The sequence below is a fragment of the Pseudorca crassidens genome, chromosome 16 (assembly GCF_039906515.1).
Source record: "Pseudorca crassidens isolate mPseCra1 chromosome 16, mPseCra1.hap1, whole genome shotgun sequence".
Lineage (NCBI taxonomy): Eukaryota > Metazoa > Chordata > Mammalia > Artiodactyla > Delphinidae > Pseudorca > Pseudorca crassidens.
This window is the reverse complement of record NC_090311.1, coordinates 63771508-63792133: the sequence shown is the minus strand read 5'-3', so window position 1 is coordinate 63792133 and position 20626 is coordinate 63771508. Positions and strand designations below refer to the sequence as shown.

At 38.7% G+C, this 20626-nt stretch overlaps 1 protein-coding gene and 1 long non-coding RNA gene across 4 annotated transcripts in view; one reads left to right on the top strand and one right to left on the bottom strand.

Moving 5' to 3' along the window:
- The window catches only part of LOC137209292 (uncharacterized), a 100478-nt gene that overhangs the window by 6954 nt on the left and 72898 nt on the right, over positions 1-20626 (bottom strand). The window contains exon 2 of the long non-coding RNA XR_010935977.1: positions 19672-19715. This is a non-coding gene — a long non-coding RNA (uncharacterized lncRNA). The remainder of the gene's footprint in view (positions 1-19671; positions 19716-20626) is intronic.
- Positions 4096-20626, top strand: part of MYPN (myopalladin) — a 99336-nt gene continuing 82805 nt past the window's right edge. Inside the window, exons 1-2 of one of the 3 annotated variants that reach the window (XM_067710755.1) lie at positions 4096-4191; positions 5385-5549. Coding sequence is in view for 1 of the 3 variants with exons in the window: in XM_067710757.1 (XP_067566858.1) it covers positions 17258-17334 (77 nt within the window). In the remaining 2 variants the exon portion in view is untranslated. Of the gene's footprint in view, positions 4192-5384; positions 5550-17242; positions 17335-20113; positions 20377-20626 lie in introns of those variants that run through there. The other 2 variants (XM_067710757.1, XM_067710754.1) reach the window with 2 other exon arrangements.

Sequence of the window (20626 nt, the reverse complement as noted above, 5' to 3'; positions counted from 1 at the left end):
TTGTTGCGGGGCACGGGCTCTAGGCACGAGGGCTTCAGTAGTTGTGGCGCACAGGCTTAGCTGCTCCGCGGCATGTGGGATCTTCCCAGACCAGAAATCGAACCCATGTCCCCTGCACTGGCAGGCGGATTCTTAACCACTGCACCACCAGGGAAGTCCCTATGTGTTTTTCTTTTAAAGAAAACAATTAAAATAGCAATAAAGAGACAGAATCTCAACTACTAGAGCTTAACAGTCAAACTTTGGGTTGCAAGTTGAGCTATTTTGTTGCTACTGATTTCAAAGGGTCTCATAAAGATATCTGAGGTTGAAAAGTTCAAATTTAGCTGTTAGAAATATGAAATCTGGAAAGTTTGCTTTTTTTTGTTCCTTGTGCCAGGTCCCATACCAAAGTGAATCAGCAATATAACCTGCATCAAGCCAAAGGGTGAGATCTTATTTTTTTGTTTGTTTGTTTGTTTATTTATGGCTGTGTTGGGTCTTCGTTGCTGTGCCTGGGCTTTCTCTAGTTGCGGTGAGCCGGGGGCTACTCTTCGTTGTGGTGCGCGGACTTCTCGTTGCGGTAGCTTCTCTTGTTGCAGAGCACGGGCTCTAGGCGTGCAGGCTTCAGTAGTTGTGGCATGTGGGCTCAGTAGTTGTGGCACGTGGGCTCAGTAGTTGTGGCACGTGGGCTCAGTAGTTGTGGCTTGTGGGCTCTAGAGCAGGATCAGTAGTTGTGGCACACGGGCTTAGTTGCTCCACGGCATGTGGGATCTTCCCGGGGCAGGGCTCAAACCCGTGTCCCTTGCATTGACAGGCAGATTCTTAACCACTGCGCCACCAGGGAAGCCCAGATCTTATATATATACACATACACACACACACACACATATATATACATATGTATATATATGTATATATGTATATACAAACACACATATATGTACATATGTATATATGTACATATATATATATATATATATATATATATATACTTTTTTTTTTTTTTTTTTTTGGTGGTACGCGGGCCTCTCACTGTTGTGGCCTCTCCCGTTGCGGAGCACAGGTTCCCGACGCGCAGCCTCAGCGGCCATGGCTCACAGGCCCAGCCACTCCGCGGCATGTGGGATCTTCCCGGACCAGGGCACGAACCCGTGTCCCCTGCATCGGCAGTCGGACTCTCAACCACTGTGCCACCAGGGAAGCCCCATATGTATATTTTTAAGTGGCATGCCTCACAGCCTTCAAATAGAATCAGGACTAAAACTAATTTTAACTACAGGTTTTAGTCAAATTAACAGTACTATTTCTTTCATAGAAGTCAACCACAGCATGAGTATCTTCATCTATTGAATCCTTTATTACTAACTTTCAAACTAATGGTATAAAAGAAACAGACTTGCTGTGCATCGTATTCAATTATCACTTTTTATAAGAGAAATTGACATCTTTTTTTTTTTTTTTTGCCTCACAGCGTGCAGGATCTTAGTTCCCCAACCAGGGATAGAACCCGTGCCTCCTGCAGTGAAAACACAGAGTCCTAGCCACTGGACCACCAAGGGGATTCCCAACAACACATTTCTTTTTTTTTTTTTTTTTTTTTTCTTTTGGTACGCGGGCCTCTCACTGTTGTGGCCTCTACCGTTGCGGAGCACAGGCTCCGGACGCGCAGGCTCAGCGGCCATGGCTCACGGGCCCAGCCGCTCCGCGGCATGTGGGACCCTCCCGGAACGGGGCACGAACCTCTGTCCCCTGCATCCGCAGGCGGACTCTCAACCACTGCGCCACCAGTGAAGCCCCCCACATTTCTTAATTAAGCATCAAAAATCTTACGAAAGCACAGAGGACACAGAAGTAAGGAGACAGAAAAGCTTTTTAAACTCCCTTCCCTTTTCCCCTACCCCCCAGAACTCCTTACGTGCTCTAGAACCAACTGTTGGTTGCCTTCAGCATACAGATAACTTTTATACACATTGATTGCAAATGTTTAAAAAACGTGTACTGTTACTCATGCTTCTTTTGGAAAAATGAAATAAACTGCCATAATAGCTGGCATTTAGAAATAAATAAAACACAGACATTTTTGTGGACAGATTTTCGTTACAGTTTAAAAATGTATTTTTATTGTCTCAGTGTAGATCTGATAGCCTGAAGGAACAGTTGAGCATCAGTGACTAGGAAAGACAGAGTGTTCCTAGAAGACAAATTATAGTTGCCACCTCCACAGCACCTAAATACAGTTTAACCACATAAAATGACAAACATGTTTGCCCAAGAAAAGTGCCATGCAGTTCAGCCTGCTGTTTTACTTTAAAAAAATAAAGAGAAGAAAAATTACTCTTTGTAAACATTGGGGTATTAAGAGGTGAACTGAAGGCTCGTGTGCTGTTCACTTTCAACAAACAACAAACTTCATCTGTTCAATCTTTAAAAGGAAGCACTGCCCAGCAAGCTAACTTCCAAAGAGCAGCTTTCAAACCGCTCCCATTTGCAAGCACTGAGAGTGTCGACAATAAAACAGAAATCCTGTGGCATGGTGAATGTTAGAATTGTTTTTCGCGTGGAAAATATATTTTTTTTAAAGTACTACATCATCAGAGAATAAAATTGTACACTGAGTCTATGGTAAGGGTGATACACCTTATCATCCTTCTCCTAGTTACAATTAGAGGGACTGGATAAGATGGTTTCTTTTATTTAACAAAAAATTATTCTGTTTAAAATTAAATTTGTTTAGTATGGGAAATTCTCATTTAAAAATTAAAAGAGATTTTATTTTAAAATATTAATTATTATTGTTAATAATTTAAACAATTCAGTAAAATATAAAGAAGAAAATATCAGAGACACCACCTCAGGAGATACATACTGGGAACATTTACTGAATATCGTTCTGATGTTTTTTCATACTCCAAAATATGTTGCACAGACACAGAAATCAGTATGTTTACTCAATGGATCTTGGAATTTTGTAAATATTTTTACTCAACAAGGTGCTAAGGACCTCTTTCCAAGTATTGGGGAGCTTAGTTATGTTCACGTAGAAGACATGCCCACACCATGAATTTACAGGGTCAATTATCCACACATATAAATAATGGATATGTTCAGTCTTATTCTGTTCAAGTAGAATAAAAATCTTTTTTTTCAGCATTATTGAGATATAATTGACATATAATATTGTGTAGGTTTAAGGTGTAAAATGTCATGATTTGATACACATATGTACTGTGAAATGAATACCACATACATTAATTAACATCGCCATCACCTCGAAAAATCTTAAGTTGAATGTGTCTTGTTATACTGATAGTCATCACCTGTGCTTTGATTGCCTAGATTGGCTTCTCCAGGTACTTCAACCCCTCTGGCTCCATAGAATAACAAAATGCTCGGGGGGACATGTAAAGGAGAGCCTTGAGATGCTGCTTAGCGTATCCATTTTGTCTACTGCCCTTGTATATTTATATCCTTTAAGTTAATAAGCAATTTGTTTGATTATGTCTATAACATATATGAAGACATAATTTCCATTCATTATATGAAAACTAAGTCTCAGGAATTTGTAAGCCCTGCCTCTTTGAATCTCTATGTATACTGAAATATCTAATGAGCTCTTTGAGGACACGGGCTCTGCTTTATTAATTTTTTATTCCCACGTCTGAACAGAGAGCACAGAACACAGTGGAAGTTTGATAAATCTGTTATCGAGATTACATCAGTGAAATACACATGTGCTTTGCTCATCATTGTATCCCTGTGACCTAATATCTTATCCACAGTAGAAACCTAGTTTATTTGTTAGATAAACATGATTTGGAAATCTGGCTACTGGGAAGGACAACTAAAATCTAATATAAAAAGTTTTCCTTAGTCCCTTGAATTCAGGTATAAACTCAGATTAGAGTAAGTATAATTCTGGAAGATATTTTATTTATTACTAAGAAATAGCTCAGCTATACAGAGGTGGGGTTGAGGAGGAAAAGGGAGAGAAGTTGTAAACAAATGAGACTCATAGGAGAAAATAGCTCCTCTGAGGGGAGCCACATGCTGATACCCAAGGTGGCTGCATGAGGAAGCAGCCTAAAATTAGCAGGATGGGCAAGCCCAGGAAGGGAAAGCCACGGCAGATTTCCCTGCACTCAGCAAGTGAGGGGAAGGGCCAGGAGCCCCCGTGGAACCCCCGTGGAGATCCACTGCAGTTTGTGCCAGGTAAGGCCCTCCCTCAGAACTCACCTTGGGAGGTAAAGCAAGCGATTTCTTAAGGGAATGTCCGGACAATGGAAAGATTTAATATTGCCTAGTAAAGAGATGCCTCCAGGAATCCAATGATTAAGAGAGCAATAAAAGTATTCTTGTATCCATCCTCACCCAAGGTATTCATCTGAACCACACCTTTTCACCTTGTTGAACTGTGGCTCTCTGGGGTGTGTAGGTGCTGTTTTTTTCCAAGGGTTGGGGTAAAGGGAGGAGGCTGTCCTAGAAAATCTGTAAAACCATGTGGAAGAAGAATGAGGAAAGAGTACTTCCAAGTGATATTAAAAAAATGGATGAGATACTGCAGGTCCAAAAAGGAAAGATTAGAGATACCACAAATAGGACTAAGTGGGCAACACTGTGCTTTGTTCATGGGCAAAGTACAGAGTGGTTGAGCTGGTTGAAGACAGACAACAGAATCCTGGAGGAGGCCAGGATTTTCTGTGTTGTTGTTTCATAGAGAACTGGATCAGTGATTTACCTTAGGACGCACATGAGTTATTCCCAGTTGGCGTATTTATCTATCACTCACCATGGTTTCTATAAATTCCTATCTTCTGTGCTGGAATTCATTTTTATATTACCTGGTTTTTTTTAAGCTACTACTCATTAATGGTAAAACCCTCCCATTCTATTAAGAGGGTATCTCACAGGGTTGATCTGAAGGGACTGTGCAATTGGACGGCAGAAATTTAGAACTTTAAAAAAATTACAGCTGTATTGAGATATAATTCACATACCATACAATCCGCCTATTTAAAGTGTACAATACAGTGGTTTTTAGTATAACTACAGAGTTTTGCAACCATTGCCACAATCAACTGTAGAACATTTCCTCACCCTCCCCACAAAAACCTATACCCAAGAGCAGTGACTCCTCTTTTCTTCCCACATTCCCCTCACCCACAACCCTAGGCAACCACAAATTTACTATCTGTTTCTGTAGATTTGTCTATTCTGGACATTGCATATAAATGGAATCACACAATATGTGGTCTTTTGTGAGCTTTTGTGGGGGGTGGGAGGGACGCTTAGTGTGTAGCGAGACAGAAAAGAACCTCTTCCGTTGGGAGTATTACTTTCACTTATTATTTACTAAAACCTTTGGACGTGTACCATATAAGTTCTCTAATGATACCCTAAATCAGGGGTCCCCAACCGCCGGGCCACGGACCACTACCAGTCTGAGGCCTGTTAGGACCGGGGCCGCACAGCAGGAGGTGAGGAGCAAGCGGGCGAAGCTTCATCTGTATTTACAGCCGCTCCCCATCGCTCGCATTACCGCCTGAGCTCCGGCTCCTATCAGCATTATGGTGAGTTGTATAATAATTTCATTATATCTTACAATGTAATAATAATAGAAATAAAGTGCACAATAAATGTAATGCATTTGAATCATCCCGAAACCATCCCCCTCTGCCCCAGTCCGTGGAAAAATTGTCTTCCATGAAACTGATCCCTGGTGCCAAAAGGGTTAGGGACTGCTGCCCTAAATGAATGCACTTCATTGCATCGGGTCATATCCAAGATGATCATTAAATAAAAATCATCATTATTGAAAAGCATTTAATCATATAATAAATGAAAGTAAGATGTAGTGTATCTAGAACAGTGCCTGGCATGTATTAGCTTCTCAGTAAGTAGCCATATTTTCCTCTACCCTACTCCCAGCGTTAAACATTTACTCATATTATAAAACATATAGAGCAGATTTGAAGAAAATCTTAACTTAGCAGAGTACTTTGAACATACTAGTGAATAAATATCTTTTAAAACAGGAAACGAAGATATAGTCATGGATGTGTGCATTTTCCAGCTGTGATATTATTTCATAAAGGCTATGGAAAACAGTTTCATATGCTGGACTAGGAAGCACCAATTATAATTTCAAGTTTGAGCTGATAATCAACTGCAATCTTAGATAACCGACTTACTTCCTATCGTCCTCAGTTTATCTACAACTCCAAGCTAAGAAAGATAGGCTGGATCATAGCTAAAACGCCATCCCCATCGTTCATATTGTGGAAGTATCTTATGGCAGTGTCTCCAAGACACACCTGCCATGTATTTATTTCATGCTAAAGGTCACACATTGAATTACAGGATTGCTTCTTAGGGAAGTCCAGTTGGTTGACTGTCATAAGATCTTGCAGCTTTTAATCACCTTGATGAAATCACCAGGTTTCATTGTCTGGTCCTCAGCTATCCAAGATCAGAAACCTAATTTGTTTTTCAAAAACTCTTATAGCGATCCAGTCCTTTTGCAGGGTATTTACATTAATCAAACTCCCAAGAGAGTAATACAGCATCCACATTTCCAATTTGTTAATTGACAATGAGAAACATGGCTTGAGAGCAAACTAAGTGCCATATTCACCTACCAACTTATTATTTAAAAGAAGTCTAGGGAATTCTCTGGTGGCGCAGTGGTTAAGAATCCGCCTGCCAATGCAGGGGACCACGGGTTCGAGCCCTGGTCCAGGAAGATCCCACATGCCGTGGAGCAACTAAGCCCGTGCGCCACAACTACTGAGCCCGTGCTCTAGAGCCCATGAGCCACAACTACTGAGCCCGCGTGCCACAACTACTGAAACTCACGCACCTAGAGCCCATGCTCCGCAACAAGAGAAGCCACCGCAATGAGAAGCCCACGAACCGCAACGAAGACCCAATGCAGCCAAAAATAAATAAATAAATAAATTTGTTTTAAAAAATAAATAAGTCTATTTTAATAAAACACTCAATTGAGGGCTTCCCTGGTGGCGCAGTGGTTGAGAGTCCGCCTGCCGATGCAGGGGACGCGGGTTCGTGCCCCGGTCCAGGAGGATCCCACATGCCGCGGAGCGGCTGGGCCCACGAGCCATGGCCGCTGAGCCTGCGCGTCCGGAGCCTGTGCTCCGCGACGGGAGAGGCCACAACAGTGAGAGGCCCACGTACCGTACACACACACACACAAAAACTCAACTGAAATCAGAATGCTGTTGTATGAGCATGGATTGGAGCAAGGTAAGTAATTGGTTATGGCATCTGGTAGTGTTGGTCTGGAGCTGCCAGCACCACCATCAGGAGCAGATAGGCTCTCTTGGATGAACACTGCTGATTCTTTCTTCTTTGATTTCCCTTTCCTACTGGTAATTCCAATTATCTCTTCAGATGTAGATATAGATGTAGATATACACATATTTATATTTATATACAAACATATATTTGACAGATAGATAGGTAGGTAGAGATCATCAGTTAGGCTACAGCCAAATTTTGCTTCTTTTTTCTACTGGTGTGCTTGAAGCTTTTTTTTTTTCTTTTTTTGCCTTGGGGGCAACTTTTACCATTTTTTTTCTCTTTATAACTATAATACACCCTTATTAGAAGTTTTTTAAAAAGTACAGCTAAGAAAAAATATGAGAGAAAAATCTTCCATAGTTCCACTACATAGTTATAACCAGTTTAACATTTTGGAATATTGTACTCCAAAATTTTAAAAAATAAAACAGGGTCATATTATAAATACTGTTTTGAAGACTTTCTTTTTAATCTTATACAAGCTTTACTGCTCTTTAAAAATGAATAACTAAAGTTTAAAGAGGTATATACGAGCATAGGTTTCAAACTCTCAGAACCGAACTAATTCTTTCTCATTGAACTAATTTTTTTTTAACTAGTTAAATTTTATTCTTTAATTAGAAACCCTGGGGAAAAGAAGTCACATCAGGACTTAAAGGCAAAGGCAGAGACCCAAAACCAGCTGGTTTTTCCTTATTAGCCTGGAGCAGAGTTTAAACCAGGCCAGACCCACTCCAGCTCTGGCCACAGCCTGCTCTCTACGTCCTGGTCCCAGGGGTTTGTTTGGTGGCAAACTGGCTTCACTTCATCCGAGGACCTAGCTTGAGTGAATTCATGGCTTCCTCAAGTGTGAGCATCCCTTGTTCCTGCCACTGGCAGTGCCACTCAGCCATGGACTTAGGAATTTGATCAAAAACACAAAAAAGCCCTTGGCATTCACACATTTAACATTTGGCATTTTTGTCTAAACAAGGAACTACCCTGAAAGGCCATGACACAATAATTTGTGATTTTGCTGAGGTATCACTTTGGACATGTACACCTGGACCTGGGGGTTCAGGGCTAGTCACTTACATGGTCCCTGAGCCTAAGCAACCATCAGTTCTCTAATTATGATCTCATACACATTTTATCTGAAAAATCAAATACAACAATGGTATAAGGGATCCACAAATGGCTTAGGGTACACCCTACTGTGAATGTCAAGGATTTATTTTATTCATATATTGTATAAAGAGTTTCAAAAGACTGAAGATGTTTTTTTTTTTAAGTTGTCAAGCTTTTTTTGTATTATTTATTTATGGCTGCGTTGGGTCTTTGTTGCTGTGCGCAGGCTGTCTCTAGTTGCGGTGAGCGGGGGGCTACTCTTCATTGTGGTGCGAGGGCTTCTCATTGCGATGGCTTCTCTTGTTGTGGAGCACAGGCTCTAGGCGCGCGGGCTTCAGCAGTTGTGGCTCGCGGGCTCTAGAGTGCAGGCTCAGTAGTTGTGGTGCAAGGGCTTAGCTGCTCTGCGGCATGTGGGATCTTCCCGGACCAGGGCTCGAACCTGTGTCCCCTGCACTGGCAGGCAGATTCTTAACCACTGCGCTATCAGGGAAGCCCCTAACTAGTTAATTATTTTTTATGTCAGCTTCCACATATGTAAAATGTGAGTATTAAAGCAGATCTACTGACAGGACTCTGATGAGAAATAGCTAATAAAAAACAATAAAACACTTTTCAAATGTAGTGTTAGTACAAAAGATCATTTAAATAATAGGATTTAAAACATCATTGCTCTTTGTATTTGACATCTACTCCACATCATCATCAGCAGCATTTATTTAGTACATCTAAATCTTCTTTATCTTATTCCATGTGGTGTTTATATACATTCAACATTAGTCCATTAGACAATTCAGGATCATGGGAATTCTAAGATATCCCTCACTTCCCTAGATTTCTCCTCTCTAAATCACTTAACCTTAACAATATTTTTGTCAACCTAAAGTTTTATACCAATCTATGCTGACACCCTTTTCTAGATCAGATAAGAAATAAGATATTTACCAATACTCTCAATTATTATTTTCTTGTCATAAAGCACATACCACAGAGTGGATATACTGCTCTGATATTTGTCACCCCTCTACTTATTTGGCTAAAGTAGGCTTGTTTGATATTTGGGTTGTCAGATCAAATTATAATTTCAACCCTTTAGCTATGTTTAGCCCCTTGGCAGTGGCCGAGTTGAGAATTTAGAATTCAGAAGCAGATGGTTCAGGAGCACGGTAACTAGATATGAAGCATTTTACCTCTATGTCATTGGTTTACAACTGAACTTGGTTGATCACTATTGGTGTCCTATACAAGATGTAAGTGATCTGATTTGAATCTCTAATGAACAGCACCCATGTTAAAAAAACTCATCACTCTTGCACTAATTGGCATTTTTGTTGTCAGTGTCAGGACAGAAGCCAAGGACTGAATCAGTCTGGAAACCTGAACTGCGGCTGTGTCTGAGTCATCAGTCTAGATGGCCCATTCAGCCTCTGGCCTTTCCTTAGAGTTTATAGCTCAGCGCAAATGTGTATACTTCACTCCCTGTGACTTCACAAAGCCAGATTAAAAGATGTTTACTTAACATATATCTTTTTATGATAAGAATGGTAATAATGATAGTTAACATTTACTGGCCACTTGCTAGGAGCCAGGTTTTATTCTAAGAGTATTTACTTAATTCTCACAGCAATCCCATGAGTTAGGTACTAATATTTCTCCCATTTTTTAGAGCTGAGGAAACTAAAGCACAGAGAAATTAAATAACTTGCCTAAGCCTTCTCAGATAATAAGTGGTGGAGGTAGAATCTAACGCTAAGTACAATTTCTCTCTGCCTAATTATAGCATTTATTTGACTTCTTCTTTTAAACATCATACTATACCACTGATATAAATTTTAAATATTCTATGTTCAAATCAAACAAGGCATATATCAATGTCTCAAGTTTAAAACTGCTCATCTTTCTGTACTAGTTATTATTTGTTTCTGAAAAGAGGCGATGGATCTTTCTTAAATTTGATTCACGTGCATCCTTATTCTGATTTTTTTTTTTTAATATTTATTTATTTGTCTGCATTGGGTCTTAGTTGCACCACGCAGGATCTTCGTTGCAGCAATGTGGGATCTAGTTCCCTCACCAGGGATCGAACCTGGGTCCCTTGCATTGGGAGCGTGGAGTCTTAGCCACTGGACCAAGGAAGTCCCTCATTCTGGTTTTAAGGTAGTTAAAGACGTTGATTTTACAATGGCTTTTATGCTTACTTATTTTTTTCATTGTTTGAGTTAAACATTACCTGAACTTGGAAACATCCTCTGACCTTAACATTTCTAAATTAATAGAGAAGAAAGAATTAAATCAAATAAAACCCTGCCTACCATGCCATCCCAATATAAACATAGTGAATGATCACCAAATAAGCAATCCAGCTGCCTCTTTTTGTTAACATAGTAATTGGATTTCTTCCACCTATTCTTCATACAAAATTAAAAAGCAGATAAGAATTTTTTTTTAAAAACTGAGTCTCTATTTTATGAGACTTCCCATAGTAGCTAGGAAGGAAGTTTTTAGTACATTGAGATAAATGACCTTTAAAATAAAGTTCATGAGCAATTAGATCATTTTAAAGAATAAAAGAAATTAATCTGGTTCTCACAGTTTTCTTAAGACTTAGAAAAATATTATTTGCTATAATTACCAGCTAGAAAAATAGAAATAGAAAATAATTACTTTTTTATGTTTCTTTTAGTTGCCATCTCTACTCAGTTATTCAAAGCGTGTTCTAAGCCTCATTTAGCACATATTTATTGCTCCAGTTTTGCTAGTAGATAAACTTTGGGGTGTTCCCCTAAAAAAGCTCTTATTAAACTAAATTAATAATGTGAACTTGGCAATCTCGGTTTTACTGCTGATTTACATTTACATTTGCATGGCCATTCTAGTGTTTAATTTTCCTATGTACAAAATAATCATAATAAAGACCAACTTCACGGACAGTGGTGTAGTTCTGTCATTGTTATTAGAACATAATAACCAATACATGATTGTAAATAACTTCAAAAAGATGAAGTGCTAAGTAAATGTCTACTTAAAATATGATCTCTACATGCTTAATTTCACTATGTCTAGTAATTTGCAGATAGAAGTGCACCAAGATAATTGTTTATTATTTATGGTTGCTTCAATTTCTTTTAAGTTATTTCTTTGACCAGTCAGAGATAGGAAATCATCCAGATTTCCAAGGACTTGGAAGGATTTTGGAGGAAATCACTAAATCATCATAATCCTAATATCACTTGAGGTCTCCTTCTTGGAACTCTACATCTTCTGAGTTTTTTCAAAATTGATTCTCAAATGCATTGCTAACAAGGGTGTATTCCTCTGAAAGGAGATGCCATGTAGTAGAGAAGAACTTGGGCTTTGGTGTCATGTGGACTTGGGTGTGAATCACAGCTCTGAGGGGGCCCTGTGGAAATTTTTTCTCTGATCTTCAGTTTCCTCCTCTATACAAAGAAGGATAATGATATAGAATACCTTGGATGATCTCAGGGTGTACCTCCTGAGACTTTTTCAGAGCCCTGAATTTGCAAAACCCACAGTAGCATATAATTTTTTCAGTTTCATTCTCCATAAAATGGGGATAACAATTCACACTTCCTGGGTTGTTGTATTAAATTAAATTATGTATTAAATGTGAACAATAAAGCTTGGTTGGTGTGGACACTGGACAAGGTCAGCTAGGATCACCAGAGAGCTGAGTAATTCATTCTGGCTTATCTGCATTTTAATAAGTCCAATTTGCAGTCAGCCACCAGTAGTTGAAATCTTGATCTAAATTAGAGAATATGTGTTTTAAGCGTACTGTACTCTTTATTTCTGAGAAAACAGGCAACTCAGTCTGTGACTTGAGCTGGAATCTCAAAAACCAAGGCATAAGAACAGACAGAACTGCCTCTCAGCTATGTGTAGTAGGGTTTTTTGTTTGTTTGTTTTTTTGTGGTACACGGGCCTGTCACTGCTGTGGCCTCTCCTGTTGCGGAGCACAGGCTCCGGACACGCAGGCTCAGCGGCCATGGCTCACGGGCCCAGCGGCTCCCCGGCATGTGGGATCCTCCCAGACCGGGGCACGAACCCGTGTCCCCTGCATCAGCAGGCGGACTCTCAACCACTGCGCCACCAGGGAAGCCCCGTAGTAGGGTTTTTAACTCTACTCTCCAAAACTCGAGAGGAGCAGTCTATGGAAGGAAAAAAGAGTCTGATTCTAGGGCTTGGACAGAAAGCAAAGACCTGATGTAAAACAAAGGTTGTTCCAAGGTGGGCAGGAAAAATAGTGGTTAAGCCAGTTAAGGAAAATGCAAAAGTATGAAAGTGCCTCTTATGGGGCACCTACAGAAGAACTCTTGGGCAAGGTGGGTGCTGTAAACAGCCCCAATCATTTCCAAAAGCAAAAGTCCCCCATATCAATTATCTCAAGAATTGTGAGCACCCACTAAGCCAAAGCACATATATTGATAGTCATTGCTCAATGACTGGTGCACAAAGAACAACCGAACATTTTTAGCTCCTTTCCTCATTTGAATTGATTCTTAACCGTATTTCTGTGTTAAACTAACATCATAATTGTTAATGACAATTGAATCAGTTAATGTTGCTGAGAGTTTAGGTCATTTGATCTTTTCTGGCACACAATAAGCATTCATTAAATATTTGTTGAATTGTGTGAATAATTTAGGACAACTCAACAATTAATAGATTATTTTTATAGCACGCTACAGACAAATATTTATTAAGTGACTAATTTGTGCCATGCCTTGAGATTAAAACTGTGTGGCCTATATACATTTTTTTATGGCTTCAATTCTCAAGGAGTTGATCTAGTTAAATAGATAAAGCATAAATGCATAAATGAAAACTCAGTTTAATTCAGCAATATAAGAAATGGTATAACCATTAGTTGTTTAATTACATAATAATTGGAAGAAACAATGAACAAAGGCAGGAAGGAAAGATAAAGCAAGGAAATACTGGTGGAACTTTTTGGAGACAAGGATTTGTATAGAAGAGTGGCAGATCAGACCAGGAAGGTTGTTTATGTTTTGTATGATCATAGTATGATCACATTTCTGATTATACCAAGGCTTTTCTTATTCCTATTTGAAATCTGCACAATATTGTCAGGCCAGTGGGCTGTCTACAGACAGATTTATCCCCAGCTCAGTTTACACTGTGGTAAATTTTTGGTTTAAGTCCCCTGTGACATTGTAAATATTTGCTTATCCCTTTTATTGACATTATCACCCACATTTTTTTTTTTTTTGGCTGCATCACGTGGCTTGTGGGATCTTAGTTCCCTGACCAGGGATTGAACATGGGCCCCCGGCATTGAAAGCGTCCTAACCACTGGACCGCCAGGGAATTCCCTCACCTACATTTTTAATTAAAGCTTATTGTCTAGGTTATAAGATGAAAGGAGAGAATCTCTAATATATTAACAGGAGACTTCTTGGTTAGACTATGTTTTAACTAATCCATTCTCAGTTTGGAATGAAAAGCAGTTGGGTGATGAGGCAAAATAAAGAAGGTTTTCCAGGTGTTCCATTAAAGTATGCGGACTTTGATAGGAAGATTGCTAAAGCAAGAAACACCAAATGGGTAGATCCAAATGCAAATAAAAATAAGAACTTGAATAGGGATATAAAATACAAATTCCTTTCGATAGATTTCAGGTAATAACTTCTCAGAAATGTGTATTAGCCCTTGCTATTTCAGTCAACAAATTTCATTGAGTCTTCTTTGTGAAAACAGTCCTAAGACTTAGACTTATGCTATTTTTCTGTTCTCTTCTTGCTTCTGTTAAATAAACACCAAGTCCCTAAAATCAAAGTTAATAATTTTAATAATCCTTTGCCTACCGATACATATGAAAATAATGGCGAGTTTCCTTCTTTGGGTGATTTCTGATTTTTGAACTAACCTGCATAATTACTTTTCATGAGAAGACAGTGGGGGGGGGCAATGAAAAGAGAATACATTTTAAACTAAGAGGCCTAGGTTTGAATTCACCCAGCTGTGCAGCTCACTGGTTGGCTACCTTTGGGAAAGCTAAACTTCCTTAAGCCTTAGTTTCCTCCTTGTAACATGCAAATAGCAATACCTTTCAGGGTTGCTGTGAGTGTTGAATAAGAGATAACTTAGGCTGCTCCTGTCTTAGAGTACACTTGGAAGAAATATTAATTCCCATTTCCTTTCCTTCACATCATTAGTGTTAGTGTGATTATTTGGGTCATGCATAAGAACACTGAACTTTATTTTCAGCTTTCTGAGATGTCCAAGCTGCCCAAAAATAGAATCTGAGTGGAATCACCCAGAGACTGGCACACTGGCATTTAAGATATTCAGTGATAGCATTATGAAGAGAGAATATTTCAAGTATTATTTTCCTACCCTTAACTTGCAAAAAATTTATTGACCCATGTTGATGTGCTGAGAAATAACACAAAGCATTGAAATTTACTTTCAAAAGAACAAAGGTCTTAAACTGTCTGAACAAAATGACTATCATAAATGGAACAAAAAAATAGGTCTGTTAAAGCATTCAGACTGCCTTCCAATGCCCTATCTTTCAGCATTAATGCCTAATGTTTCGGTCCACATATCAATTCATGTTCTCAGCTAAAATACTGCAGATACAATGTTTCTGAAAGCATTCGTTTTTTTCTTTCTATATTTTCTCTTTGCTTGTTTGTTTAGTCATACAAAAGAATTTCAGGGTTCCTTTCTGTCAGAAAAATTATAAACAAAATTCAACACAGTGTTTCCTTAAAGTACTTACTGAAAGAGACAGTAGGTTTTATGTTCATTTTTACCCTTAATTTTTTTTTCAAATACTGCAGAAATGCAAGCTTTTAAATATGTGCAGTAGTTATGAGCACAGACTTAGAGTTAGCCTTAGGTTTAATCCTGGCCCAGTCACTCACCCATTGTGTTACCTTGGGCAAGTTTTTAACCTCTTTCTAAGCCTTAGATTCTTACCTGTAAATTGAGAATCCTAACAGTACCTACTTCATAGTTTGTTGAAGGAATATGTAAAGTACAATGTCCATGAAGAGCCTAACACAGTGCCTAGCATACAGCTAAAGAATGTTAACTTACTTCTACTGAGATGATAAGTTTATATGTGTGTTAATATAATCATTATATTAATGTGGTGAGCAGGAGGAATCAATTGTAGACCTCAGGCTTACATGCCTGATACTAATTGTCTTGGATTTCTTCAGTTAATCATAGATGCTCTTTTAAAAAAAAACTCTGGGAACAGATTTCCTTCTTAGAAATAATACTTCCTAAAAAGTGTAAACTTTGGGGCTTCCCTGGTGGCGCAGTGGTTGAGAGTCCATCTGCCAATGCAGGGAACGCGGGTTCGTGCCCCGGTCTGGGAAGATCCCACATGCCGCGGAGCGGCTGGGCCCGTGAGCCATGGCCACTGAGCTTGCGCGTCTGGAGCCTGTGCTCCGCAGCGGGAGAGGCCACAAGAGTGAGAGGCCCACGTACCGCAAAAAAAAAAGAAGTGTAAACTTTGATATGTCCTCCATATCAAAAGCACAAGTAAAGGAAGCCTTACAGTGCTTTCATGGAAACCACATAGTAAAGCTTTAATCTACCCCAAAACTGGGGGTGCACACATTATTATAATAACTGATTATTTTCCCATATTTACTTTAATAAATGTATCAACCATACTCTCAGTTTTGTATCAGGTAAAGATGTTTACACGTGTCACATGCATCCTCCGCATGGATATGTTGTGCATTCCTTATGTTTTATTCTTTAAAAGTTCATGTTTATTATCCTTTTCACCTCATCAAAGGAGAAATCAAGAAAGCCTGTTTCCTTAGTCATCTTAGTCATTATCTACCCACACCATCCATCCAGGTTAAGAACATCGCACAGACTGAGTTAGTAAAGTTGATCCGAAAGAGCAATCTGTTCTAAGTGACGGTCCCTGGATCTGCCACAGAACCCTGTAAATACCCTTCATTACTCTGGCGGGGCAGTATCGCATTTCCTTCATGCCACTTTTGTGGCTGACACAGTTAGGCAGTGAGATTTGGGCTCTGGATGATCCTGGTTGATTGACACAGGAACGGTCCTTCTCCTGGGACAGGTAATCACAAATTTACTTTTCAGGATAATAAGTATTCTGTTTATAGTTTGTTTAGATGTTTTTAGTTTTTAAAACTAAATAGGTTTTGAACTTATAGCTTTTTAAGTTTTTTTAGTTTTAAGCAAGTGTTTTCAGTACCGTTGAGATGAAAAAGACATTTCTTAAGGATTTAATTGTAGTTCTCAATTACACTGTATCATGGGGTTTGTTTAAGACTCTCTATAATCCACCATACATACATTGTTTTGGATGGTCAAGAACTTGCCTCTGCTGTGTTTTTCTCATTAGCAAAGGTTAGAAAATAATACAAGTCTCTATTCTTTTTTTTTTTTTTTTTTTTTTTTGCAGTACGTGGGCCTCTCACTGTTGTGGCCTCTCCTGTTGTGGAGCACAGGCTCCGGACGCACAGGCCCAGCAGCCATGGCTCACGGGCCTAGCCACTCTGCGGCATGTGGGATCTTCCCGCACCGGGGCACGAACCCGTGTCCCCTGCATCGGCAGGCGGACTCTCAACCACTGCGCCACCAGGGAAGCCCGCAAGTCTCTATTCTTTAAAAATAAGATATAGAGGATTGTGGTTTTTTCATCTGATACTTGAGGGGAATACCTCAATATAAATCTATAAACTTTAAGCAAAACTCATTGAAAATTTGGTATATGTCAGAAATTTCTTTTAAAGAATAAAAATCTAAAGCAATCTGGAAAAATAGCAAATACAAAAATTTTATATGAATCTACTAGCACAGAAATTCTCACATGCTTATCCTCCAAGTGAAGACTTCCTCTGTCATAGATCTTCCAGATTCCTTGGCATTTCTGTGGATCACCCCAATGTGAGTAAACTGTTCTATAACTGAGTGACTAAATTAAGAAAACAGCTGAAGGCAAGCACAAGATCATGTTCAAACCACAATAAACACATGTGTTAGATGGGCCACTCAACTTTATGGGGAAGGCTTAAGACATGTAAACTTGTGTTTACTTGTCACTTATGAAATTTGTTTTTAACTATGTTGGATATATTTTTTGAGTTTTAAAAAGTATTCTTTGTACCAGTAAACTCTGGTAAAATCTAAGCTAGTAGGTTTGTGGTGTAATGTTTATACAATTACTAAGATGATATGCAGGGTAGGGGCTACATTACTTGGGAGCAGAAACCAATTTTAAAAAACTAGAATCTAGAATACAAGGTTGATATACTGTAAGCAAGGTATCCACAGTTGCTGAATATTATTTATTTAAAATATTTATATGCAACTTTTTTTCAAAGAGCTCAAATTTTTTGTACACTGTATTTGAAAATGTTACAGTAAAAATGAAAGAAAGATTACTGCTATTCAGAAATTCTTTGTCTCTTTATTCTGTAACTTTTTTTTTTTTTGGCATTTTAAACTGATTTTAATTCTTCCTATTGATTCCTAATTTCACTGCCCAACCAACTCTAGTTTATCTTTCAGTATGGGTCTCCTTCCACCTCAGTGTTCTATACCTGGGTGAAAGGTAGGATACCAGGCTTATCATGGAACAGTTTGCAAGGAAGCAGAAGTATGTTCACTTACAGTGTGTGTAGACATTTCCCTTTGGAAAATCATATTGTAGCACATCTTTGTGCTAAATGAAGTGGAGGTTTTACTTTTTCCTGTCCCGACTCAAGACTTAGCAGCACTTATATTGATTGTGCATCAAGATCTGCAAGGGATAGTGGGGGAAAATCCTCTCTTTAAATAAAAAGAAATCGTTGGAGCACCTACCTAAATAGAAAATGCAGAAACACAATTAAGTAGTCTTGAGGTTAATTTCAGCACAGGTAAGAGATCAAAAAACCCTGTTCATTGAAGATCTAGATTAATGCAGTAATGAAAATAACCTATCCATATAACTCAGTTATTCTTGTGCCCTCTTCCCTCCTTAGTAATAGTGCTTTCAGTCTGGATTATTTTAAAGTTTTCCTCAATAGTCTTTTTCATTTTGCCTGTATAAATTCAAAGTTCCTTAACAAAAGGTATAGTGAAGCTTCTGATTTGATCATAATAAACAAAGTTAATATCTATTCAATATACTGTAGGGAGTCTCTAGGTGACTGAAAAAGGTAAAAAGATCTCTTAGTAAATGCCATGAGGGCAGGAATTTTGGTATGTTTTGTGCACTGCTTTATACCCAGTACCTGGTACATAGTAGGCATTAGATAAATATTTGTTGAATGAATGGGAAGAAATTTTACAAGTATTGTGTGATTTAATTAAGAAAGGTAGGTTTATGGGCTTCCCTGGTGGCGCAGTGGTTGCGAGTCCGCCTGCCAATGCAGCAGACACCGGTTCGTGCCCTGGTCTGGGAGGATCCCACATACCTCGGAGCGGCTGGGCCCGTGAGCCATAGTCGCTGAGCCTGCGCGTCCGGAGCCTGTGCTCCGCAACGGGAGAGGCCACGACAGTGAGAGGTCCGCGTACCGCAAAAAAATAAAAATAAAAATAAGAAAGGTAGGTTTAAATCAATGTATTTTATGCTACCCAAATCCAAGAATGACCCTTAAAAGAAAGAAAAAAAAAAAACCAATGGCATTTATCTGAATTTTCAAAACCCAGGCTTCTACCAAGACTGAAATAATGGGGTTAACTTTTTTTTCCAAATTCATATTCTGAAAATATATGAAATTAATATCAAAGAGCCTATACTTTGACAAAGTAGGTTTTTGAGCAGATGTTGGTTTGGCTAAGGATTCTTTTTTATTGTTCGGCAATGCTTGTGTAAAAGAAGGAATCTGGCATAGACTTTTTCAAAATAATATACAAAAAAAAGTTATTCCAGGTACTCATAAATGAATAGGAGTTATAATGTGTTACATTATATAGTAATTTTGACTTTTAAACAGTATCTGATTAGTTTTTTTTCGGAAAAAGTTTGTTCAAACCAATTTGTTACTGGGTTTATTCTCGGACTGATGGCTTTTTCCTCTCCATTTTTCCTGTGATCTCTAGTTAACAACTTTTAATGTTAGTTATCTTCTCTGCTTTTTCTAAGCCTTTGGACAAACAGTTAAAAAAAAAAAAAAACCCTCAGCTTTAAAATGTTGGACCTCACTTTCATACTGGCTTTTCATAGCCAAATTTCCTAAAATGTATCAGTGATTAAATGAGAGTAAATTTCCCATGAATTAAATTTAATTCTCTTACCTTCTGTGTAGTTCAGGGAACTCTACTCAGTGCTCTGTGGTGACCTAAATGGGAAAGAAATCAAAAAAAGAGGGGATATATGTATATGTATGGCTGATTCACTTTGCTGTACAGTAGAAACTAACACAGCATCATAAAGCAGCTATACTCCAATAAAATTAATTATTTAAAAAAATAAAGTTAATTCTCTTAAAAATTAAGAATTTTGATATATTTCAAAAAATAATGCCATTTTATTTGACAGATGGAATGTGTTATAATCAATTTAGTATTAATTCCAAACATAAATAAATAAACAACTTGGGCCTCTAGCTGTAAGTGAAATTCTATAGGTAGGAAAACTGACTGACCCCCACCTCCCATAGGTGCTGTCCTGCTGTGGAATCCCTTTGCTCAGTTTTCTCCTATCCAATCAGGTGGAATGTTTCACAGGCACATGGTTTATACAGCTCAAAATAACTTGGGACCTGTGAGCTGACAAATGCTCTGGCTCCGGTGGTGACAGGTTGTCCAGCTTCTAACAGCCATCTTCACTGAAACTAAGGTTAACTCCTCACTCTATGGACGGCTACTCTCCATTTCCAAGGACGTGAAGAATTTTCTTTTTCTCCTGTGCTTTCATCTAAAAGTTCTCCTTGGATAATTATCGTCACGGTGGAGTGCTTGGTTTGGACATCCTCATCTGGGTCAACTAAAAAAAGAAAGGTAATATCCAGATTTAAGTTCTCAAGTATGTTTTGATAACAAGAAACTGACAATGGGAAAGGGATATTTCCGAGACCTAATTACTGTTGCTTAGAGTGAAACCGAGGATAACTTTCTAATTACGTAGGATGGGACACAAAATTACGTGAAAAATAAAGTTTTCTACGTGGTCAAATTTTGGAGGGGATTGATGAGACCCTCAGAGATCACAGCCTACTCGGGTCCTAAAGGAAAATATCTTAACAGAGGA